Source organism: Trachypithecus francoisi, unplaced genomic scaffold (genome assembly GCF_009764315.1).
Source record: "Trachypithecus francoisi isolate TF-2019V2 unplaced genomic scaffold, Tfra_2.0 Lachesis_group3, whole genome shotgun sequence".
Classification (NCBI taxonomy): domain Eukaryota; kingdom Metazoa; phylum Chordata; class Mammalia; order Primates; family Cercopithecidae; genus Trachypithecus; species Trachypithecus francoisi.
The window spans coordinates 32,351,121-32,375,664 of record NW_022681468.1 but is presented as its reverse complement, the minus strand read 5'-3'; the positions used below and the strand labels follow the sequence as shown (position 1 = coordinate 32,375,664).

The following is a 24,544-nucleotide window of genomic DNA, read 5'->3' as shown; positions in this document are numbered from 1 at the left end:
AAGAGAAGGGCGCCAAGCTCAGAGCCAGTTCTGTGGAAGGGTAGGGGGAGGCCTGACTCCGGGGGCAATCTGGTGGCGGGACAGTCGTAGACACCTTCAGGAGAACCAGCTCAGGCTGACAGGCAGTGCAGAGGGTCCCGAGAGCGCCTTAGGGTTGCCTGCTCCAGAGAGCAGAACTCCTGGGCTGCAGCGCGGGCAACTGGGCGCAGCCGTGCGCCCACCCCCTGCCAGTGGTTCGCTCCGAACACCCCTCGTCGGGCAGCGGGTACTGCGGCCCGCCCCACTTCCGGTTGTTGCCGGGCCCTATATCCGGTGTCCGCCCGCCCTCGGCTCCGCCGCCGCGATGCTGTCGCGGTCCCGCTGTGTGTCCCGGGCGTTCAGCCGCTCGCTTTCTGCCTTCCAGAAGGTACGGTCTGGCCGAGCCGGGGCCCCGACGGGTGAGGAGTCTGTTGGCGGGCGGACAGAAGGCCTGGAAGGCAGGGGCGCGGCGCGCCGGCCAGACCGTGCACCAAGGGCACTGGGACGCGGAGGCCGCGCGGTCTGGGCGGCCCGGGGCCGTGGTTACCCTCGGGACCGTTTTGCGGAGCCCAGCGGCCCCCTGCCTTCTCCAGGCAGCCCGCGGGGAACGTTTCCTGCTGTACCCCACCCTCCGCGCTGGAGCTGGGGAGCCGCGCCCGTCCAGTTACTCGACTCAGAGTTAAGGAGGAGGCGCGGCGGAGTCCCCTGGCGGGATTCGGCGCCCGTCTTCTCTTGCTCTGCTAAAATCAGTGGGTATTAGTGAGTCCCATTGGGAAGTTGAGATAGTTTGGCAGGCCCAGCGTGTTGATTGGGACTGCCAGCACGGTGTGTTGCATTCACCTTCGGAGTTACGAGATTCACCTGTCACCACCACTGGTACAGCTTTGAGCGTGTACTTAAAAGAAAAAGCTGGGTGTTTTTTTGTTTTTTGTTTTTTTTTTTTCATCTTGGGTGACGTCGATAATGTCTTCTTTCTCAACAGGGGAACTGCCCTCTAGGGAGACGTTCCCTGCCTGGTAAGTTCTGCCCTTGCCGTCACCTAAAATGCCCTGCTCCTGGACAGAGCAGTTTGTGAGGAACTCGGGAGTGCCTGTGTTTGTCGTAATACCTAAAGACAGTTCGGTTCAGAGAGTAGTGAGACACAATGCTACATAATCATGAGCTATCATTTATTCATTTAGCTCGTAGTTGTTGAGTTTCTACTGTGTCAGGCACTGTGCTAGACACTAGGGATACAGGAGTGTACAGTTCTTGCCCTCGTGGAGCTCCTTGGCTAGTTGGATAGTGTCAATTGCTAAACAAGCGAACAAAGGCAAATTTTTGTAACTGCTGAGAAGGAAACATGTGAGGGTGGACAGAAGAGCCCAGAAATTTCTGAGGAGGTGACTTAAAAGTTATGGCCATGGCCGGGTGCGGTGGCTCACGCCTGTAGTACCAGCACTCTGGGAGGCCGAGGCGGGCGGATCACGAGGTCAGGAGATCGAGACATCTTGGCTTACACGGTGAAACCCTCTCTCTACTAAAAAACACAAAAAATTAGCCGGGCATGGTGGCGGGCGCCTGTAGTCCCAGCTACTCGGGAGGCTGAGGCAGGAGAATGGTGTGAACCCCGAGGGGCGGAGCTTGCAGTGAGCCGAGATCGCACCATTGCGCTCCAGCCTGGGCAACAGAGCGATACTCTGTCTTAAAAAAAAAAAAAGTTGGCCGGGCGCAGTGGCTCAAGCCTGTAGTCCCAGCACTTTGGGAGGCCGAGACGGGCGGATCACGAGGTCAGGAGATCGAGACCATCCTGGCTAATACGGTGAACCCCGTCTCTACTAAAAAAATACAAAAAACTAGCCGGGCGAGGTGGCGGGCGCCTGTAGTCCCAGCTACTCCGGAGGCTGAGGCAGGAGAATGGCGTGAACCCGGGAGGCGGAGCTTGCAGTGAGCTGAGATCTGGCCACTGCACTCCAGCCTGGGCGGCAGAGCGAGACTCCGTCTCAAAAAAAAAAAAGTTATGGCCAGCAGGATGTGACGGAGCTAACCCAGTGAAACCCAGGAGAAAGAGAATGGCATGTACAAAGACCCTGAGGAAGGAAAGAGGTTGGCAGAACTTAAGAACTGGAAAAAAGGTGATTTGGCCAGAGTATTTTGGTTAACGGAGAGAGTGGCATGAGATAGAAGATGGTATAGAGACTTGAAGGAGTTTAGATTTTATCCCAATAGCTAAAAAAAAAAAAAAAAATGTGTCATCCATAGCTTATTTTCTGTTATATGCCTAGCTTAAGTATTTGTTGAATGAGTTGATCTTGTGGGCTTTCTTTGTGCCAAGCATTTATATGACTGCTTTCTGTGGATTTTTTAATCATCACAAAACAGTAAAAAGTATTTTTTCTATTTTACAAGTGCATAACCCAAGACGAGAGCTTAAAAGCCTTGGCCATGATCACACACCCAGCTGTTGATCCAGCCAGGTCTACCTGACCCAGCCTGAACTCTTAACCCACCACGCTTTCATTTACTCATGGACTCAACAGATCATTTATTGAGTGTTTACTATATGCCAGCCACTGTTCTAGGTAACAGGGATACAGATGGACTCTAGCCTCGAGATTTTATGGGCTAGCTGGAGAGAGAGAGCAAGTATACAGTTATGCTCCAACAAGGGCATAATTAAATTGTAGTTACTACCAGAGAGGAATAAAGGGTGTGATGAGAGGGTGGGATGATGTAGCCCAGCTTGGGAGGGTTGGAAATGTCAGTAAAGGCTTCCCTGAAGAAGTGACATTTAACTGAGACCTGAGTATAAAAGAGCTAAGAAAATGTATTCCAGGCAAAGAGAATTGCTTGAGCAAAGGTTTTCAGACAGGAAAGGCTTGACCAGTGATAGACATGGGAAGAAATCTGTCTGGCAGGAAAGATAGAGTGGGCTGGACGGTACAGTATCATGTAAAGTGTGTGGACTTTATCCTGAGTTATGAGAACATAAGGCACCTAGCACAATGTCAGCTTGTAGTGGACTCTCAATAACATATATTTTTCGCCGGGCGCGGTGGCTCAAGCCTGTAATCCCAGCACTTTGGGAGGCCGAGGCGGGCGGATCACGAGGTCAGGAGATCGAGACCATCCTGGCTAACATGGTGAAACCCCGTCTCTACTAAAAAAAAAAAATACAAAAAACTAGCCGGATGTGGTGATGGGCGCCTGTAGTCCCAGCTACTCGGGAGGCTGAGGCAGGAGAATGGCATAAACCCAGGAGGCGGAGCTTGCAGTGAGCTGAGATCTGGCCACTGCACTCCAGCCTGGGCAACAGAGCGAGACTCCGTCTCAAAAAAAAAAAAAAAAATATATATATATATATATATGTATGTGTGTGTGTGTGTATATATATATATATTTTTCAAGTGGGAACCCTGAACAATCTCAGTGAACATTTTCTCCACTTTATAGGTGGGCAGGACAATGGAAAGCACCTTGCACTTGGGGATTTGCATTTAGGCTCAGGGATTCACCTTGGGCTAGTCACTTAACCTCCAGAAGCCCTACTTATATGAAATGGGAATAATGGCAGATGGTCGTTCCACTTCAGAGAGTTGTGAGACTGTAAAATCAAAGTAAGGTCATTATGGGAAAGCTTTTTATAAACCCTAAAGTGCTGTACAAATGAAATGTGCTGTAGGATGAACTCTGAATTAGACTCCAGGTTCCCAAAATCAGTGTGGGGCACCAGCTATTCTAGTTCAAGAACATACTATGCTTAAAATTTGCACTGCGTAGTCATTGGCTGCTGGACATAGAGGTGACTGGCTTACCTGTTGGGTTGTTTGTGAGGAAGTGGGCATAAGAGAGAGCTAGCTCTCATTTGGTGTCTCTTGAGCCTATGGTTCAGAAAGAATTGTTAATCTGAAAGAAAAAAGATAGAAAGAATTCAGAAGAGGCAGCTGTAGTTACTAGTCATCAGTTGGGGACATGCAGTTAACTATGATAAGGACAGCTGGTGGGCAGAAAGCGGCTTTTATGTTGTTGAGAGTGACCAGGGCGGAAGACTTCAGAATGGCATGGGAAGTCAATACACTGAAAGATGGGGACATGATTCTCTCAGCCCTAGGACAAGCTGGAGACCCTGAACCTAAAGTAGCCAAATCTTTACTACTAGGGTTCGGGTGATAAGATTTCCAACCCAGTCTTTTCAAACCCGTACCAAATATCCTCCTTGCTTCTCAAATTGGGTTATGTATAGTCATAGTATAAGCCATCCCGTCTTTCTCAGGCTTCAGTTGTATTTGAAGACTTGGCGAGTAGAGACATTTTATTATGAAAACATACAGGAATAATGAAAAGTTCTGACTTTTTAAGGAAAATGAGATTATATAATTACTTTGGGCTGTGCCATCAAATTTTTTCTCTTTCCTCCCCGGCCAAACACATTCCCACTCAATCTCACATACCCAGTTGCTCTCTGCCACTAAGGCTACTTTGGAAAAGTTTGAGAAGCAGGACTCTATGATAAAGATTATATCTGTTGCCGTTGATCCTGCTCTGTCTCAGGGTTGGGGGTGAGCAGACCTCTTTTCCATTCCCAGCATGTATCCTTTGTGAGATAAGAGTTGTTGGTTAAGAGTTACTTTGTTTCTTGCAGGGGTCTCCTTATGCCAGGGACCAGGTTACCCTAACAGCAGGAAGGTTGTGTAAGTATCATTGGGGAGTACAGACATGTGGCCACGGGTTATTTATTAAGACATAAAGTTCTAAATTTGACCATCTGAATTCTTCACTGGCCTCCAGACCTAGAAATTGAGGTGATTATGTTGAGTCCTTAGACTAACCTCGATGTTCACTTTTCCCATGTGATGTTCCTTGAACATCAGCTCCATGTCAGGTGTTGAACTAGGAGTGTGCCTGCTCTCCACAGGTGTTTAGATTGTAATGAAAGTTAAGTTGGAACCCTCTTTCTATGGGATATAGAAGGGTGCTCCTAGATAATCTATTTGGATGTAAGTGCAGCTAAAAGGCTCGAGGTTACATTTATTGTGGAGATTGAGAGCATCCTCTCAGTAGCATTTTTTAAAAACAGTAAAAGCTTAAAACTGGTTGAGTCCTGGGACTGACTAGTTTGGAGGGAATGCTGTTACTGCATAATGCAGAGTTTGGAGAAAGGCCACCCTTGTGTGTTTCAGATTAACTTCTGCGTATGAATGTTGCTTAAATGCTGCTTTGCATTCCAGATGTTTTCGTGGTGATGCTAAGAGAATGCTCTCTACTTACCTGTTCAACGGCTGTCAGGTTGCTTTCTCTACAGGGAGAATCCTCAAAGTGAAGGGGTCAGCGGATGAGCTTCTTACTGTACATCACAATGAGGGTTTTTGTTGTTGTTGTTTGTTTTGAGACAGGATCTTGCTCTGCCACTTTGGCTGGAGTGCAGTAGCCTGATCTTGGCTCACTGCATCCTCAGCCTCCTGGGCTCAAGAGATCCTTTCACCTCAGCCTCCTGAGTAGCTGAGACTACAGGCACGTGCCACCATGCCCGGCTGATTTTTGTATGTTTTGTAGAGATGGGATTGTTTCGCCATGATAACCGGGCTGGTGTCAAACTCCTGGGCTCAAGCAATCCATCCACTTGCTTTAGCCTCCCAAAGTGGAGGATACAGGCATGAGCTGCGGTGCCTGGCTGATTTTTTTAAATTGAGTAAATGTTGCACTCAGTACTAGAAATATGAATTCCTGTGTTATTTTGGTGGACAATTTGATAGTTATAAGTCTTTGAATGTGTGTACCTTTTTTTCTCTGTTTTTTTTTGTTTTGTTTTGTTTTGTTTTTGAGACGGAGTCTTGCTCTATCGCCCAGGCTGGAGAGCAGTGGTGCGATCTCAGCTCACTGCAGCCTCTGCCTCTCGGATTCCAGCAATTCTGCCTCAGCCTCTTGGGTAGCTGGGATTACAGGCGCACGCCACCACACCTGGCTAATTTTTGTATTTTTACTAGAGACGGGGTTTCACCATGTTGGCCAGGCCGGTCTCTAACTCCTGACATCAGGTGATCCGCCCGCCTCAGCCTCCCAAAGTGCTGGGATTACAGGTGTGAGCCATGGCCTGGCCTGTGTGTACCTTTTCGTCTAGCAATTCCATCTCTAGGAATCTATACTAAAGAACTGGTATAACCAGATTTATCTCAAAATGGCAAAGAGCAAGGGATTGGCTAAACTGTAGCACGTTCACATGTTCACACTATGAAAAGTGGGAAAAAGCAGGTTACAAAATGATTTCATTTTCTACTGTGTGGTATGATCCCATTGTAAGTATTCTTTTTGCTATTTCTAATATTCTGCAGTGAACAAATAGTTATTTAGATATTCAAAATGTATTACTCATCTGCAATTAAATGAAAATTGGGACAATCATGAATCTCTACCATAAATACACTAAATATTTGAAAGTAAATAATGAGGAAAAAGTGAACTGTGTGTGGGATCACCCCTAATTATGTCACCCTATTCCAGTATCTTTGTGTGTGTTGTGCCTTTTCTGTGAATAAGGTACCCACTTTATTTAAGAAATCTTTTATTGTAAAATAATTTTTGGTTTTATGTTTTTACTTAATAGTATTATATTTACATGGTTAAAAATTCAAAAAGTAAAAAGGGTGTCCATGAGAAGACTTTTTTATCCTTGTTCTCTAGCCCCCCGAATGCCTCTTGGTAGTGGTGGCCACCGCTCTGGGTTCCTGGATGACTTGCAGAGCAGTCTCTGCACTTGCATGTTACCTGTTAGTTCTTGCCTGTAGGCATGTACTTTACATGGTTACAAACTATATGTAGAACATTTTGTATTCTGTAGTTTTTAAATATCTTCATTTTTTTCTTGGTTATACATAGATCTTACAGTTATTTTGACATTATGAAAGTAAAAATACCTAAAGGCAACTTAAATCTATTTTACTTTTCTATTATAAAAATGCTTGTTGTAGAATATTCAAACAATCCTGAAGTGTAAAAAGTGAAAGTCCCCATCAATCCAAATGTTTCTCCCAAATGGTGTAAGTGTGCAACACATAACCAGAGATACCATGTATGTCTACATCTCTCACCCCTCAGAGGTAACCACTGTTAATGGCTTTGTGCATACAGGGTGAGTTCATTCTCCAGTTTCTGTTATTTACTGTAAAGGCCATATTAGTAAATGCCTTGGTCTTTGAGGTTCGTTTTGAATGAGTCCAGAATGTATTGATGTGCTGCTTTCTAGCAAGAGAACCGAGTAGGAGATACCATATGGAGTTTGTGTGTGGTTTTTTTTGTTTTTGGGTTTGTTTGTTTTTTTTTTTTGGCATAACACCTTGTTTTACTCCCAAGATAGCCTTGTTAATCTTGCTGCCTTATCTGATCTGAATCTGTTATCTTGAAGGCAGAAATTCCATTATACCTTGCACAATGGCTTGTACCCTGGGCAAGCCATATATCTATCCTGGATTTAGTTAAGAAAGAGACCTGGCTGGACATGGTGACTCACTCTTGTAATCCCAGCGCTTTGGGCAGGATCTTGGAGACCCATCTGGGCAATGAAGTCCATAGTCTACAAAGAGTAATTTAAAAAAATTAGCTGGGTGACATGTGCCTGTAGTCCCAGTTACTTGGGAGGCAGAGGTGGGAGGATCCCTTAAGTCCAGGAGTTCGAGGTTACAGTGAACTATTATCATGCCACTGCACTCTAGCTTGGGTGACAGAGCAAGTCTCTGTCTCTTAAAAAACAAAAAACCAAATCAAGATTCTAAGTCCTTTTGGTCTACAAAGGACCAAGGTGCTTATTTTTTCTTTAAAGAACCAAATGTAAGTGTTTTGTGAGAGCTGGCATTGCATTGCAACACAGGGGCCTGGGCATACTTGGGGAGCTCACCGTCTAAGGTACCTGGGTCATTAGGCTCTACTCCAGACCTGCTGAGTCAGAATCCCTGGGAGAGAGGCCTAGACATGTGAACTTTGAAAAAGTTCCTCCCCAAGTGACACTGATGGACACCCCTGGTCAAGAGTCACTGTTTAAGGGAAAGGTGACCCATGAGGCCTTAACTAAAGTGTGAGTGGTTCACCTGCTAAAGGAGTTAACGTGCGTTTCTTTTGTAGCATTAACAACAACAGTGTCTTCAGTGTTCGCTTCTTCAGAACTACAGCTGTATGCAGTAAGTACCTGCCTTCTTGGGAATGGAATTTTATGGGAAAAGCAACAATTGATTGAGTTTAATTAAAGAAAAATAATGAAAAATGAACTACTTGTGATTTTCTTGTTTGCATTTTTCCTAGAGGATGACTTGGTTACAGTCAAAACCCCAGCATTTGCAGAGTCTGTCACAGAGGGAGATGTCAGGTGGGAGAAAGGTGAGATTTAGTTCTTTTTTTCTCTCTTTTTTTCTTTTTTTTGGGAGACAGAGTCTCACTCTGTTCCCAGCCTGGAGTGCAGTGGTATGATCTCGGCTCACTGCAGCCTCCACCTCCCAGGTTCAAGTGATTCTCTTGCCTCAGCCTCCCGAGTAGCTGGGATTACAGGTGCGCACCACCACGCATGGCCAAGTTTTTTGTATTTTTAGTAGAGATGGGGTTTCACCATGTTGGTCAGGCTGGTCTCAAACTCCTGACCTCAGGTGATCTGCCCGCCTTGGCCTGCCACAAAGTGTTGGCGTGAGCCACTGTGCCTGGCTCCTCTCACTTCTTAAGTTTAAGTGCTTTCTAAAATTCTCCCCTCCCCCAAGGATAGTTGTAGAATTTATAGCTCTGCCCTTTTCTTTACATACGTACTTTCTGCTGGCCCTGTAGGAAAGGGTTCTTGTAACATACTGGAGGCTCCCCGCTAACAGGTAGACTTTGATTGTCTTTTCAGCTGTTGGAGACACCGTTGCAGAAGATGAAGTGGTTTGTGAGATTGAAACTGACAAGGTAGGCTTATCTTATATTACCAGTTTTTCATGGGCTTCCCTTAGTTAACCTAATGAAAGAAACAGGGACTTAACCGTTGTATAGAGATCATTTTTAACTAGCTCTAACCTCAGTTGTAAAATTATTGGATTCGTTCAATTAAAAAAAAACTTTTTACTTCCTTTAACTTCCTTTTTTTTTTTTCTGAGACAGAGTCTTGCTCTGTTGCCCAGACTAGAGTACAGTGGCCTGATTTCAGCTCACTGCAACCTCCACCTCCCGGGTTCAAGCGATTCTCCTGCCTCAGCTTCCCTAGTAGCTGGGATTATAGGCGCATGCCACCACACCCGGCTAATTTTTGTACTTTTTGTAGAGACAGGGTTTTGCCAGGCTGGTCTCAAACTCCTCACCTCAGGTGATCTGCCTGCCTCTGCCTCCCAAAGTGTTGGGATTACAGGTGTGAGCCACCGCGCCTGACCTGCATTTAACTTTAAATTGTTTGAATTGTTTGCTGTGTGTGTACTATGTACTTCATTTAGTAGCTTTAGTCTTGTAGTGTGTGGTGAGGGGGTGAGGAGGGTAAGTAAGCTGTTTCCAGTTTTTCCTGTATCACTTGGAAACCTATTAACTGAATATTGCCTGAATGTTTCTGAGAAAGGACAGAAAGAGTGAATCTTCACAATAGCGTTGACTTGTCATCACCCTTGCTCTGAAATTGTGGCCTTAGGTGTTTGTGTGCAGGGCCTTATATATTGTGTTGCAACTCTTGTGACTCATTGGAGGTTTTTGTTGTTGTTGTTGTTTTGAGATGGCGTTTCGCTCTGTCACCCAGGCTGGAGTACAATGGCGCGATACTGGCTTCACCTGCCAGGTTCAAGCGATTTTCCTGCCTCAGCCTCCCAAGTAGCTGGGATTATATTTTTGTAATTTTTAGTAGAGATGGGGTTTCACCATGTTGGCCAGGCTGGTCTTGAACTCCTGACCTCAAGTGATCCACCTGCCTTAGCCTCCCAGTGTACTGGGACTACAGGCATGAACCACCATGCCCGGCTTCGTTGGAGATTCTATACAGCTAATTTTCTAATGCTGGATAAACATTTGGACTTTCTCCATCTGTTTTCCTCTTCCAGACATCTGTGCAGGTTCCATCACCAGCAAATGGCGTGATTGAAGCTCTTTTGGTACCTGATGGGGGAAAAGTCGAAGGAGGCACTCCACTTTTCACACTCAGGAAAACTGGTGGTAAAGAAGTTCTCCTGGTGGTCAAGGTCTCCAGTGTTCCCTCTTGGGATTGGGACTGAGCATAATGTGCTAATTCCCTGATATGTCAAAGACTCTATCATTCCAGCTGCCCTTAGTTGAGGGAATAAGGGGTAAATTTATATATAGTGTGAACTTTAAATGTCAAATTCTAGAAGAAAAGTTTATTTTTAAAAAAATGAACCTTATACTCTGTTCTTTCCATGGGTGTTTCTTAGCAGGAGCTGAGAAACTGAACCTTTTCTTATAGATATACAGATTGAGCATACCTAATCTGAAAACTCAAAATCTAAAATGCTCCAAAACTGAAAATCCAAAATCTGAAATGCTTCAGAATTTTTTGAGCGCTGACGTAATGCTCAAAGGAAATGCTCGTTGTCTATTATGGGGAATTCAGTGTTGTTTCTTTTCACATCTATTCTCTCATATCTCTAGGAAGGGTTGGTATTTCTTTTGGGAAGAAATGAGAAACAAAATACTTTGTACTAGACCTGATAGGATTAGAGATTAATAACTGTTTATCTGACTCTTAGTGAAATTTCATAACCACTAAAAACTCTATTTCTTTTTCCTAAGCGAGAATCATACTCGTAGACCAACGAGTCACAAATGTCTATTTCTTTTTCATTGTTACACTAATAAGGCAGATCGACCACATGATTGAGGTTAATCAGGCAAGACCAGAAGCTCAGAGTAGAAACCATATATGGTAGAAGGCTAGGAAATAAGGATAGTCCTCCTGTTGCAGAAGTTTGTCTTAGCACTAATCCTGGATATAATGTCCAGATGGGTGAAAAATAGAAACAAACATTTCATTTAAAGTTGTGAGATTATTACTTGTCCTCAGTGATGTATGCGTCATCCTGGATGAAGCACTTTCTTAAGCCTAAGTTAGCCCTCGATGAATTTTTATTTTTTATTTTTTTTTTATTTATTATTATTTTTGAGATGGAGTCTTGCTCTGTTGCCCAGGCAGGAGTGCAGTGGCCTGATCTTGACTCACTGCAACCTCTGCCTCCAGAGTTCAAGTGATTCTCTTGCCTCAGCCTGCTGAGTAGCTGGGACTACAGGTGCGTGCCACCATGTCCAGCTAATTTTTGTATTAGTAGGGACGGGGTTTCACCATGTTGGCCAGGATGGTTTTGATCTGTTGACCTCGTGATCCGCCTGCCTTGGCCTCCCAAAGTGCTGGGATTACAGACATGAGCAACTGCACCCAGCCTATTTTTTAGTAGTAGTCTTGCATATATAATGTTAGAATAGAGGATGGAGAATATCAGTAATTAGAAATACTTTTAGGTATGCATTTCAATATTTTAAATTGCCTAGACTTTTTTTTTTTCTCTTGGAAGTTTACATTTTCTTGGGCTTGGTAGGTGCTTTGAAAGTACTTGCTGAATTTATTCAGTAGAAACCTGTGAAATCGAGAAGGGAGCTAAATTGAGCCAGTTATCTGACGGACATTTAGGGACCCTGAGGAATAGCGAATAGTGCCTTATGTCATTGTGTGTGTGTCTCATAGTGCTTTGCATATTGCAGATACCCAGTAGACATTTGTTACTTGATTGGAGCTAGAGTTTTTGCCACTAAATTTGGCTTAGTAGCTGTGATTTGGTTGCTTTCCATTTCAGATAGTGCCAGTGGCATCTACTTTTCTTGTTTTTCAGCTGCTCCTGCTAAGGCCAAACCGGCCGAAGCTCCTGCTGCTGCAGCCCCAAAGGCAGAACCTACAGCAGCACCAGTTCCTCCCCCTGCAGCACCCATACCCACTCAGATGCCACCAGTGCCCTCACCCTCACAACCTCCTTCTAGCAAACCTGGTAGGCTTCCAACTCCCACGTGTCATGTGGGAGAACATCTCGTCTAATATGTTCCCTCACAGGGTAAACTCTAAGACTAATCATGGTTCTGAACAGGCCAGGTTGACTGCTTTGTAGAAAGAATTCTAGACTTTGTATCCGAAGTTCTGTTTTGCATCTCAGCTTTCTGTTACTAGCTGTGTGTCTTTAGGCTAGTCACTTAATTTATCTGAACAGATTGTTCATCTGTGAAGTTGGAGTGATACTAATACACCTCAGAATATCTTGAAGGTTAAGTAACAGTACATATGAAAGCACTGGCACAAACTCAGTAGATGTTTCTTTCTTTGTCTGATGCCACTTTATCCTCTCTTCATTTTCAGTGTCTGCAGTGAAACCCACTGCTGCCCCACCACTAGCTGAGCCAGGAGCTGGCAAAGGTCTGCGTTCAGAACATCGGGTAAGCCTCTGCGGACCACTTCCAGGAAAGAGGCAGGGGGAAGTGTTGAGATTAGTGGAGTATGGGTGTGGTGGTGCCTACCTTTGAATGGCTGGCAACTCATTCCCTCAACCTTGACAAAGGGAGTTTAGGATATAACTTCTTCATAGTCACATCACCATCAAATGATAGGACTAGAACCCGAGGTCTTCTGAACGCTTGTTCAGTGGCTTTCCTGCTATATTATGCTACCATTGAAAGCCTTGGGTAAGTTAAATATTTGTAGGGGATGGTAGCTTAGTAACTCACCCCCTTCCTCCCACGATGTCACACACTTCGAGAGGTGGTTTAGTGAGCTCTATTCCTATACTTCCGGGATACGTAGCTGTAGCTAAGGGATAATACTCAGTAGCAATAGCTGTCAGGTGCAGACATAAAACCTCAAGGAAGTATGGTCAAGAGTGTGGTTCCTCTGCCTGAGAATACTTCCTAAAAATATGATAGCCTCAAAAGTTTGTTGCTTATGAGGTTCCGTTCCACAAATAGCTATTGTCATGCAAGTCTTTAGCAATAGAAAGTGCCCTTTTTCTTATGATTCTTGTGTTGGCTAGACTACACTACATTCTTTCATAAATTGGTTTTGGTTTTTAAATCACCGTTTCTGAGCCTTCATTCTTGGTCAAGCTTCAGGCACATCTGAATGAGTAGTTTTGGCCTGTGTTTGCATGTTTTTGCTTGGAGGAGAAAGAGCCACCACAGGAAAGGGAAGCCTAGAGCTCTTGTTTTACTTAGATACTATAGCCCTTGGCCATCCACTCGTGGCAAGCCATGTTCTTTCTGACTACATGGGGAATGCTTGACCCAGAGAGATCAGATTGTCAATGCTTGTTCCACTCTCGCTTTCAGGAGAAAATGAACAGGATGCGGCAGCGCATTGCTCAGCGTCTGAAGGAGGCCCAGAATACATGTGCAATGCTGACAACTTTTAACGAGATTGACATGAGGTAGTGTCTCTAGCCCCTCTTATCCCCTAAGCCCTTTTTTGTTAGAGAACACTTGAACTTGCCCCGTCCTTATCTCTTTATCTAGTGCTGATTCTAAAACTAACTTGTCAGGGAAGAGGTATCTCTTTGCTTTGTTTATTGTTTTTTTTGTTGTTTTGTTTTTTGAGACGGAGTCTCGCTGTCTCCCAGGCTAGAGTGCAGTGGGGTGATCTTGTCTCACTGCAAGCTCCACCTCCCGGGTTCACACCATTGTCCTGCCTCAGCCTCCTGAGTAGCTGGGACTACAGGCGCCCGCCACCACGCCCGGCTAATTTTTTATATTTTTTTAGTAGAGACAGGATTTCACCATGTTAGCCAGGATAGTCTCGATCTCCTAACCTCGTGATCCACCCGCCTCGGCCTCCCAAAGTGCTGGGATTACAGTTGTGAGCCACTGCACCCGGCCTGTTTATTGTTAACTTTCACAGAGCAACCCACTGGCTTCTTCTCTAATTGGCTTTCCTGATACTATGCCTGCCTTCTCCATGACCTTAACCTTAGCCTTGGCTAGGTATAGTGGCTCACACCTATAATCCTGGCACTTTGGGAGGCCAAGGCAGGCAGATTGCTTGAGTCCAGGAGTTCAAGACCAGCTGGGTAACAAGGTGAAACCCCACCTTGACAAAAAATACAAAAATTAGCCAGGTGTGGTGGTGCACACCTGTAGCCCCAGCTACTTGGGAGGCTGAGATGAGAGGATCATTTGAGCCCAGGAGGTTGAGGGTACAGTGAGCTGAGATCATGCCACTGCACCCCAGCCTGGGTGACAGACTGAGACCCTGTCTCAAGAAAAACCCAACAACTTAGCATTTTAGACTTTTAAACCTGAATCTTGTGATTTCTGATAAATGAGAGTAGTCATAGTTGTACAGTCTGACTAGTGTTAGGTTGCCAAACAGAAATGGGACAACCAGGCCAACGTGGTTTATGCAAAGGTCTCCCACTCGGGGTGGAGAAGCCTTGACAGCATGCCAAGAGCCCGGGCACCACACCCTCCTTCTTTCACACAGGGGTTGCTCCTTACATGTTTTCCTAAGTGATTCAGAATCAGGTAGATGAAAAGGCAAAGATAGGCTAGGCTTGTCTTTCATTTTACCCAGTTTTGATAGTGAAATGGAAAACAAGTTGTGTTTTTAAAGAACCTTAGAATGCTAACCAAAGGTACTAATTCACTGGGTATGCCCATTTCTATAGTGAGCTAATTGTTGACTCACCTGTTTTCTTCAAGATTTTGATGTGTTCAGGTATCAGCACTGTCAGGAAGAGAAATTTGACAAACATGTTTTGAGTGTGTACTGTATACAGAGTACTGTACTGTGGAATTCAGTGGGGTTATAGACTGGGCGCCATGGCTCGTGCCTGTAATCCCAGAGCTTTGGGAGGGCAAGGAAGGAGGATCGCTTGAGCTTAGGAGTTGGAAACCAGCCTGGGCAACATAGCGAGACTGTCTCTACATAAAATTTTAAAATTAGCCAAGTGAGGGCTGGGTGCAGTGGCTCGCACTTGTAATCCCAACACTTTGGGAGGCTAAGGTGGTTGGATCACATGAGGCCAGGCCAGGAGTTCGAGACCAGCCTGGCCAACATGGTGAAACTCTGCCTCTAGTAAAAATACAGAAATTACCCAGGCACGGTGGCACATGCCTATAATCCCAGCTAATGGGAAGGCTGAGGCACGAGAATTGCTTGAACCCAGGAGGAGGTTGCAGTGGCAGAGATTGTGCCACTGCACTCCAGCCTGGGCAACAGAAGAGACTCCATCTCAAAGAAAAAAAATTAGGTATGGTGGCGTGGACCTATAGTCTCAGCTACTTGGGAGGCTCAAGTGATCCTCCTGCCTCAGCCTCCCAAATGACTGGGACCACTGGGAACACAGGCGTGTGCCACCAGGCTTGGCCAGTTTTTTTAGTATTTGTAGAGACAAGATCTTGCTATGTTGCCTAGGCTGGTCTCCTGAACTTCTAGGGTCAGGCCATCCTCCTGCCTTGGTCTCCCACTGGGATTATAGGCATGAGCCACCATGCCTGGCCAGAAAAGAATTTTTAAACAGGTCTTCAAGAATGGCTAGCATTTTGTCAGCCTTGTGGAGAAAGGTCATTCCAGACGATGTTAACAGTGTAGACCATGAGATGGGAAAGTGGAAGACACATTTGAGAAATTGTCAAAAATAATTTCTGTTGTGAGGATTATGTATAGCAAAGAATGGTAAAGAAGGCTGGATCCTTATTTCAGAGCGTTTTGAATGCCAGGGTAGGAGTTTATATTTAAGTCAGGAAGCAAATCAAGTCTCAGATCATCTCTTTGTTTCTTTTTGTCCTGAGGGTTTTGTCTTCACATCTACTTTTCATTAGAGAAATTTGCTTTTCTTTGGAAAGAGTTTGAAAAATAGGGAGAAGGGAGTGTTTTCTTGATAGTCTGCTGTGGCATTGTTTAGAGTAGGGCTCTGTGACCTGTTTTACTAGATGTCATCCATTCTATTGGGAAACTTTCTGAAGAGACTGGATGACATTCAAGCCAAAGATTTCTCTCTTGTTCATAGGATGTAGGGGAAGGACCTTGACTAATGAATCACAAAGGCTGCAGCTTATGTTTCAGTGCATTAGGGCCAAATTGTACACAAATTGAATTGGACTTTGAAATTCTACCCAATTTCTTAAGACAAAACATGTAAATATTTGTGGCCCTGAAAGATGCAGTTGGCCCAACAGCTTTGATTGGAAAGTAAGCATAATAGCTGGATCTCCTTTCAGCGGCTAATCAAGGTGTCACTTAACAATGGCTTGCAGTCTTGCTGCAGCCTAATTTGGTTTAGATCGAGTGCCCTTTGGGTCTTCTGCTGATCAGCTAACCCATAAGGGACCTTTCTGAGACCTTCTCCCTTCCCCTATTGTCCCAGCCTTTGCCTCCAAGGGCAGAGCTCTGAAATAGAAACTACTTAATGACCAGACAATAACGTTTGGGCAGGTTTGAGAGCAGAGATGTTGATCACATCCCTTTCCCTCTTCTGCAGCTCTTGTGTCTTGGGAACCAGTAATGTGTTTAGGGCGGTAATCCTAGCACTAAATAAGGTTAGAATCAGGAAAACAAGCATTTTAAACCCAATCAGTCCCCCTTGGAAAAACTTCCTTTTTCAAAAACAAAAGATTTGAAGGGGGCTGTTAAAATTGTACCACATCTTACCTTTCATGCTAATGTCTAATTAGGCCATTAGAGGGAGAAAGGGAGAACTGATCATTTGGCCCTGAGATAAAGTTAAATTCAATTTTCATCGTAGAACTGCATTATTGCATTCCAATAAATACTGAGGTTTCTGCAGCAAAGTGATGGGAAAGCCATTTCCCATTAACTCTGCAATGTGTCTTTGAAAAAAACCAGTCCCAAAAGAATAAAGGCTGTTCATGTTGTAAAGGCTTTTCAGAAGACTTGCCGCTTCATCTGAAGGGGAGCAGCCTAAACCACAGGTGGCCACTTTTCTAAATACCAAGAAATCACAGCCATTAAACTAATCTTAAGGGCAAGAGCTATGTCTTAATTAGCTTTGTATCTTGGTGCCTGGCCCTGACCCTCACATGTAGTAGGTGTTAGTGCCTGTTTGAAAGAATAAGTGGATGGAACTGCTGACTCTGGAAAGATGAAGAATGAATATGACTTTCCATGAGTCTGAAAGAACACTGGGTTATACCCTTCCGTGCATAGTCATGACTGCTTTTTCCCACATGGAGCCTCATGCACCTGTGAAGTGTTTATTTTAGTCTCCACTAATCAAGAGATAGGAGGAGTATCACATGGGAGTTACACTCAGATTTGGTGGGTTTTTTTTTTTGTATTCTAACAATAAATAAAAAGAATATTGCTTATTTTGTAGATTTTGTTTATACTTTAAAACAATTTTTTTTTTCAAGATGGATAGCTCAGTTATTCAGGGGAAGGATGTTGGTGTGCTGTGTGATCTCTTGTTCATATGATGTGTCACTGAAATCTGACTTCTAGACCATGAAGGAGCCCTGTAAAGAGCTCAACCCACCTTAAAGACAGATTGGGCCTGATTCCTTTATATTTCTTTGTAAAAGAACAGAGTTACTGTGTTAACCTCAGGTAGACTATTTCAAAACTTGAACTAAGGTAATGGTCCAGAGTGAGGGAAAAGCTCTCACCTGATTGTGTATATGGAGTGAGAAACCTGTGTGAAAGTCAAAATACAGGCTTTGTGGTCAGTTTGTTTTGTAATGTTTTCACAGTAACATCCAGGAGATGAGGGCTCGGCACAAAGAGGCTTTTTTGAAGAAACATAACCTCAAACTAGGCTTCATGTCGGCATTTGTGAAGGCCTCAGCCTTTGCCTTGCAGGAACAGCCTGTTGTAAATGCAGGTGAGTTGCTTGTGGCCAGAATTGGAGAGGTCCTGGGAGGTAGGTGTATGAGCACAGACCTGCTCCCACATGCAGAGGATCAACAGACCAAGGCTTTTTATTTGCTACCTATAGAAATATGAGTATCTTCCCCAGGGATTTATTGGTTCACTTCCTTGAAGCAGCATCATGATTACTTTCTCCCCACCAGCTGGGCAGAACAGTTTCTCTTCCCAGTGTACTGCTTGGCAGCTGCTCAGGCAGCAGGCAGTTCTGGGATAGCCCAGCTCTCCATGCTGTCTCCTGTCAAGGTGGAAGCTCGTGTTCCTGCTTCCTCCCCTTCCCCAGCTCCACAGGCCCTGTTACCTTGGGGCCTGACTTCCACACTTGGTGTAGGCTCCTGGCTGACCTTCGATCTCAGGTCGATGGGCCTCACTGGGAGCTTGGGCTTGGCCTCTCTTTCATGGACTTGGTGCTCGTTTTCTTTCCTTTTTACTCACCTATGTCATTGTAGTGTGGACCTAACAAGCACTCTGCTTTCCTGTTGACACACTTCTCTGTTCCTTGGGAGATTGGAGAGGGGGCAGTGATACTTTTGCCATCCTCAGCAATGTCAGGGGCCCTAAAGGTCTAGAAGCAGAAGCCCTAGTCCCTCCTGTTGAATAGTGTGCTCTAAGGAGGTAGAAGGCCATCTTTGTTTTGCCCATATGTATACCTCTTCTTGTTTTTCCCATTCTTATGCCTCCCTGACTGATGCTGTCTTTTTCAGTGGGCCCCTTCTGCTTGCCCACACATGTAGGCGGCTCTCAAAAGTTCTCATGGCCTCTTTTTCACGTTACATGCTTCCTCTGGATGTCTTTTTTTTTTGAGATGGAGTCTTGCTCTGTCGCCCAGGCTGGAGTGCAGTGGCCGGATCTCAGCTCACTGCAAGCTCCGCCTCCCGGGTTTACGCCATTCTCCTGCCTCAGCCTCCCGAGTAACTGGGACTACAGGCGCCCGCCACCTCGCCTGGCTAGTTTTTTGTATTTTTTTTTAGTAGAGATGGGGTTTCACCGTGTTAGCCAGGATGGTCTCGATCTCCTGACCTCGTGATCTGCCCGTCTCGGCCTCCCAAAGTGCTGGGATTACAGGCTTGAGCCACCGCGCCCGGCCTCCTCTGGATGTCTTATCTAACAATACAACCTGGACTTTCTGTGGAAATGATTCCCAAGCCTTTATTTTCCCATTAGTGCTAGGTGTACATTTTCAGATGCTGGTTTGCCATCTCTCAAGGTAGCATATTTCAAAGCCAGATCACCCCGCTTACTCTTGGATCTCCCCCCTTCCTCTTGTTGAGAGTCGGAAGCAGAGAATGTGTAGCATCTCTGTACCCCTTTTCCTTTCCAAATTTACCCTTTTTTGGAACATTTGTTAACCATAGTCATTCTCTGCAAAGGGAGAGCTTGAATAGAGCTACTTAACGAGAATTTAGTGCATACCTATCCTATGTAAGCCAGTGTGTTGAGCCCTTCTTAGGGCTGCCAAAGAAATGGGTGCTTCTCTGCCCAGGCTCAGTCAGGGGACTTGGGAGATACTACGCTTGGTTGGGATGGAGTAAGTGGAATGCCAGCTGCCTTGCATAATGCTATGGTGTTCATGGTGGTTGGTCCGCCCACGCTGTATCAAGCTCTGCAGATTTTTACTCTGTTAATGCAGATATTACCTCATTAGCCTTGGCCTGCCTGGGGAGTTGTGTGTAACATGTATTTTCTCTCTCATAGTGATTGACGATACAACCAAAGAGGTGGTGTATAGGGATTATATTGACATCAGTGTTGCAGTGGCCACCCCACGGGTATGTTGGGGCAGGAGATGGGGAACGCTGGTCTTAGACCCTCACCTTATCTGTGTGAAGAAGGAGATCACACAAGAGAAATCATTTCTTTAATTCTGTATTTTTAGGAAGGAGTTAGTAACTTTTTTTCTTTTAAACCATGCCACATTCTTTTATCTTAAGACTTTCTGTTAATCACATTGAGTAATGAAGGTATTCTAGGGAGGGGATACCACTGGTTGAATCAAGGGAGTTGTAACTATAAAAGGTAATGTTAATTTGCAACTGAAAACAGCTCTTCACCGTCTTCAGGGTCTGGTAGTTCCAGTCATCAGGAATGTGGAAGCTATGAATTATGCAGATATTGAACGGACCATCACTGAACTGGGAGAGAAGGTAAAGTAGAAAGATGTATACAAGCTACTGAGCAGGCGAGGGAAGAGAGCCTTCGGAAGGCTGGGCTCGCCAGCGAGCAGTGCTCATGGAACGTCAAGTGCATAGCCCCTGAGAAGAGCAGTGGCCCATGAGAGCTAAGTATTTTATCTATCTGGTGGAGTTCACCGTGCTCTGGTAACTGAAATCTCATCAGATGAGACCTGCTAGAAAAGATCTTTGAAGTCTTCAGCTCTATGAAGTTGTGCCTTTTCTCTGGTGGAGCCCTGGTCATAGACACCTCAGCCGGACAACTGTCACACGGAAGCTGGCGCTTGTGCCATCAATCTCATGATACAAGCTTTCTGGACTTCCTTCGCTTTTTTGTTTTTAGAGGCAGGGTCTCACTGTGTTGCCCAGGCTGGAGTAGAGTGGTAGGGTCATAGCTTACTGCAGCCTTGCACTCCTGGGCTCAAGCGATTCTCCTGCCCCAGCTTCCTGAGTAGCTGGGACTACAGGTGTGCACCACCATGCCTAGCTAATAAAGTTTTTTGTAGAGGTGGGGTCTCACTATGTTGCCCAGGTTGACCTTGAACTGGCCTCAAGCAGTCCTCCTGCCTCAGCCTCCCAAAGTGCTGGGATTATGGACTGACTTTAGATGAAGGAAGCTGGGTTGGCTTAATATTTCAATTACGAAATCTGTTTTTAGGCCCGAAAGAATGAACTTGCCATTGAAGATATGGATGGCGGTACCTTCACCATTAGCAATGGAGGCGTTTTTGGCTCGCTCTTTGGAACACCCATTATTAACCCCCCTCAGTCTGCCATCCTGGGGATGCATGCCATCTTTGACAGGCCAGTGGCTGTAGGAGGCAAGGTAGGAACTCACTTCTAAGGTCCTAGTGGCTAGGTCTTGATGAAGGGGAAATCCAACTAAATGCTAATTGCAAAACATTAACTATAATTTCAGGCCTAAGTTCCATTTCTTAGTTTCTAATAGCTAAGGCACTGATTATCAAATTGTGGTCTGGATCAGCATCATCTGGGACCTTGTTAGAGATGCATATTCTTAGACCCCATCCCAGACTTAAGAAGTGCAGATGATCCTGATACATATTCAAGTTTGAGAACCACTGAGCTGAGAAGGCTTGTTTGCTTCTATGGAGTGGGAGATATAGTTGGAGACGTGGTCCCTTGCCCCTGGGAAACAGATGACATTTATGCATGTCAGTCTATGAACTGGCAAGTTGTATGATAAAGCTTGGAAGTTTCCCGGGAGTTCAGAGAATTAAGTATTAAAGGGGCTTGAGCTGGCCCTTAGAAGATATGTTGATATCAAAAAGCTTTCTGGGAACTCCTGTGTTTAGAATCCTTTTGGGTTACTGAATCCTGTGTGAAACCAAAATCCGTAGCTCTTCCTGGAAAATGCCCACACACCCAACTACACATATAATTCCAGAATTTGTAGACCCCAGCTTAATTTTTTTTTTTTTTTTTTAATTCTAACCCCAGAGAAGCAAGTACAGGCAGCCAGAACTGAAGGGAAAACTTTCCTTGTAGGCAGCAGATGCATTAGAGGGCAGAGTATGTTTTTAAAAAATAAAAGACAGTTGTGAGAGGACAGTTTTCTTGGCAAACTTTGTTTCTGAGTGGGGAAGCTTTGCACTGAGGGTAAGGCCTGGTGAAATACTGAAAATACTGTAAATATGCAGAGGCAACATCAATAGGAAAGGCTCTGGAAATAGGAACTTTCTTATGGGCCGTGCTGAATCTCCTCCTTCAGCAAGGCTGGCTGTGGCTTGCTGGGGACAAACCTATTGACCTTTCCTCTCTGTAGGTGGAGGTGCGGCCCATGATGTACGTGGCACTGACCTACGACCACCGGCTGATTGACGGCAGAGAGGCTGTGACTTTCCTCCGCAAAATCAAGGCAGCGGTAGAGGATCCCAGAGTCCTCCTCCTGGATCTTTAGGAGGAACCCACACACCCTATAAATTGATCATGCAGGAACTGAAAATCAGTCTTCTCCCTGTCCCGTCATGGGTCCCGGGTTAGCCTGGTGACAGGCAGGCACATGCTGTTGGCCTCAAGCAAGGAAGCAGAGCACTATGTAACCAGCAGTCACAGGTCTTTTCTTGGTGTTCCTGCCAGGCTCTCTCCCTCTCTGCACCTGTCTCATACCCTCGAATATCTTAATTCCTTAGGCTTGAGAGAGAGAGCCTTAATGGATGCTCATCCATATTCCTGCCTTTCTTCCATCAACCCTCCGCAGAGATGATTTTGCTTCTCCCTAGTGCTGGTATACTATAGAGAAACCCCCGGGGACCATGTTATTAAGTTCCTATCTTTTCAAAGTTTGTTCTGCAGAGATGTTTAGGAGGATGCTGTGCCTCCCAAGCTCAGAGCAGCCTCTGTCCTGGCTGTGCACATTCTCCCTTGATTCCACTTGTGTGGAGGGATTGAACACAGGCAAAGAGGTGCTGCTTTGCTTCTTCAGTGGCACCTTCATTCTCCGTTGTCATTGACTTCAAGATGCCTCTTCTACCTCTTCCAGGAAGCACAGGCCAGGGGATCTGGGTGTGTGAGTGGGAGGAGAGGGCAGAGGTCCCCTGAGGTCACATGTTGTAATCACCATAGGAGAGCCCGGGCGGACGCTCTCCATCATAGGCTTACACCAGGAAGACTCGTCTTGGCACAATCTCACACAGATGGGGCTGTAGCAACCCTTTCCAAACCCTTTCCTGGTTGCTGGGCCTCATTCTAGCACCTTGTTCTTACTTAGAGCAGATTCTAGCACATCATGGCAGTGGGACCGAGCGTGGTCCTGAGGAAGGGCCGGAGCCTGGTAGAGACTAGGGAAGGGAGGTCTCCTCTAGACTGACTCAGATTGACTTGAGCTTTTCAATTAAGTTGCTGTAAGCACATGGGCTGAGGAGGTAGTTCTTATTCCTTCCTGCGTTATAGTGGGGCCTTGTCTCTTCCTCTGCAGGACACAGATCTGGAGGACATGGACTGGGGTAGGAAACCACCCTGAGGGTGTTAGTACATAGTAGTGAAATGGATGAGGTCATTTCTAAGGTGTGTTGCCCGTGGATCTGGGCACAATCGTTGGAATTCCTTGGAGCATGGTTAAATGCGAGTGAAAGCTACTGGGATTCATGGCTTTGTATCCAACCGCATCCAGGCCCGAGACTGCTGGCATTTGGCACCAGGGCCAGTAGAGAGTGCCCTTTTGTATCTTGAGCCAAGAAGTGAGGCCTGGGGGTGGGGGAGGGGTAAGGGGTGGGAGCCAATACTGAGTGCCTGCAGCATCTACTACTCTGTCTTCACTATTCAGAACTTGTAACTAAAGTATTTAAAGAAACTGATTTTAAATGCAAATTAAAGGGCAGATGTTCTCAAACAGGGTTCCTGTATCTGTGTTCCTTTTGGCTACCGAGGTGGTACAAGTCCCCAGCACTGTTGCACTGACATCATTGAAAACCACTTAAGGTCCTGTTGCTTATCTTTTGGAATCAGAAATCCCTTATGTGGAAGTTAACACTGTCCTAATTTGACAGAAGGTAGAATCCTGACTGCCAGCCAGGAAAGTGTTGCCAAAAAGAGTCAACCTCTGTAAAATATTTGAAGAGATTTATTCTGAGCCAAATGTGAGTGACTGATGGTCTGTGACACAACCTTTAGGAGATCCTGAGAACGTGTTCAAGGTGGTCTGGCTCCAACTTAGTTTTACACATTTAATACATTTTAGTGAGACATGACACCAGTCAATACATGTAAGATGTACAGTGGTTTGGTCTGTAGAGGGAGGACAGCTCAAGGCCTAGGGGTGTTGTCATAGGCAGAATCAAAGATTTTCTGATTGGCAATTTGTTGAAAGAGTTACTATCTAAAGACCTGGAATCAATAGAAAGTAATGTCTGGGTTACAATAAGGGGTTGTGGAGACCAAGGTTTTACACAGATGAAGCCTCCAGCCAGCAGGCTTCAGAGAAAATAGATTAAATGCTTCTCATCAGAATTAAGGAGCCTGTTATAGGGTATAATGAGGCATGGCTGGCTCCCTCTTCCCACCATGGCCCAAACTAGCTTTTCAGGTTAACTTGGAATGCCCTTGACTGAGAGGAGGGGTCCATACAGATGGTTGGGGGGCTTAGGATTTTATTTTATTTTATTTTTTTTTTTTTTTTTGAGACGGAGTCTCGCTCTGTCGCCCAGGCTGGAGTGCAGTGGCCGGATCTCAGCTCACTGCAAGCTCCGCCTCCCGGGTTCACGCCATTCTCCTACCTCAGCCTCCCGAGTAGCTGGGACTATAGGCGCCCGCCACCGCACCCGGCTAGTTTTTTGTATTTTTTATTAGAGACGGGGTTTCACCATGTTAGCCAGGATGGTCTCGATCTCCTGACGTCGTGATCCGCCCGTCTCGGCCTCCCAACGTGCTGGGATTACAGGCTTGAGCCACCGCGCTCGGCCAGGATTTTATTTTTTTTTAATTTTCAAAAGCATCATGGTCTCTTATGATGGGCCCAGCTTCCTTGAGCCCATCAAGCCATACTCTAGAGAATTTGGGGTCACCA

General features: G+C 45.5%; 1 protein-coding gene across 1 annotated transcript; it reads left to right on the top strand.

Moving 5' to 3' along the window:
- Positions 1-257: 257 nt before the first annotated feature.
- DLST (dihydrolipoamide S-succinyltransferase) lies at positions 258-23,375 on the top strand. The gene is made up of 15 exons (XM_033187420.1): positions 258-406; positions 1,001-1,034; positions 4,640-4,688; positions 8,110-8,165; positions 8,287-8,361; positions 8,861-8,916; positions 10,026-10,137; positions 11,823-11,975; positions 12,338-12,414; positions 13,300-13,397; positions 17,674-17,804; positions 19,544-19,617; positions 19,909-19,992; positions 20,678-20,845; positions 21,806-23,375. Exons 1-15 carry the CDS (start codon positions 344-346, stop codon positions 21,938-21,940), a joined length of 1,365 nt encoding a protein of 454 aa, XP_033043311.1. The 5' UTR covers positions 258-343; the 3' UTR covers positions 21,941-23,375.
- The last annotated feature ends 1,169 nt before the right edge of the window (positions 23,376-24,544 follow it).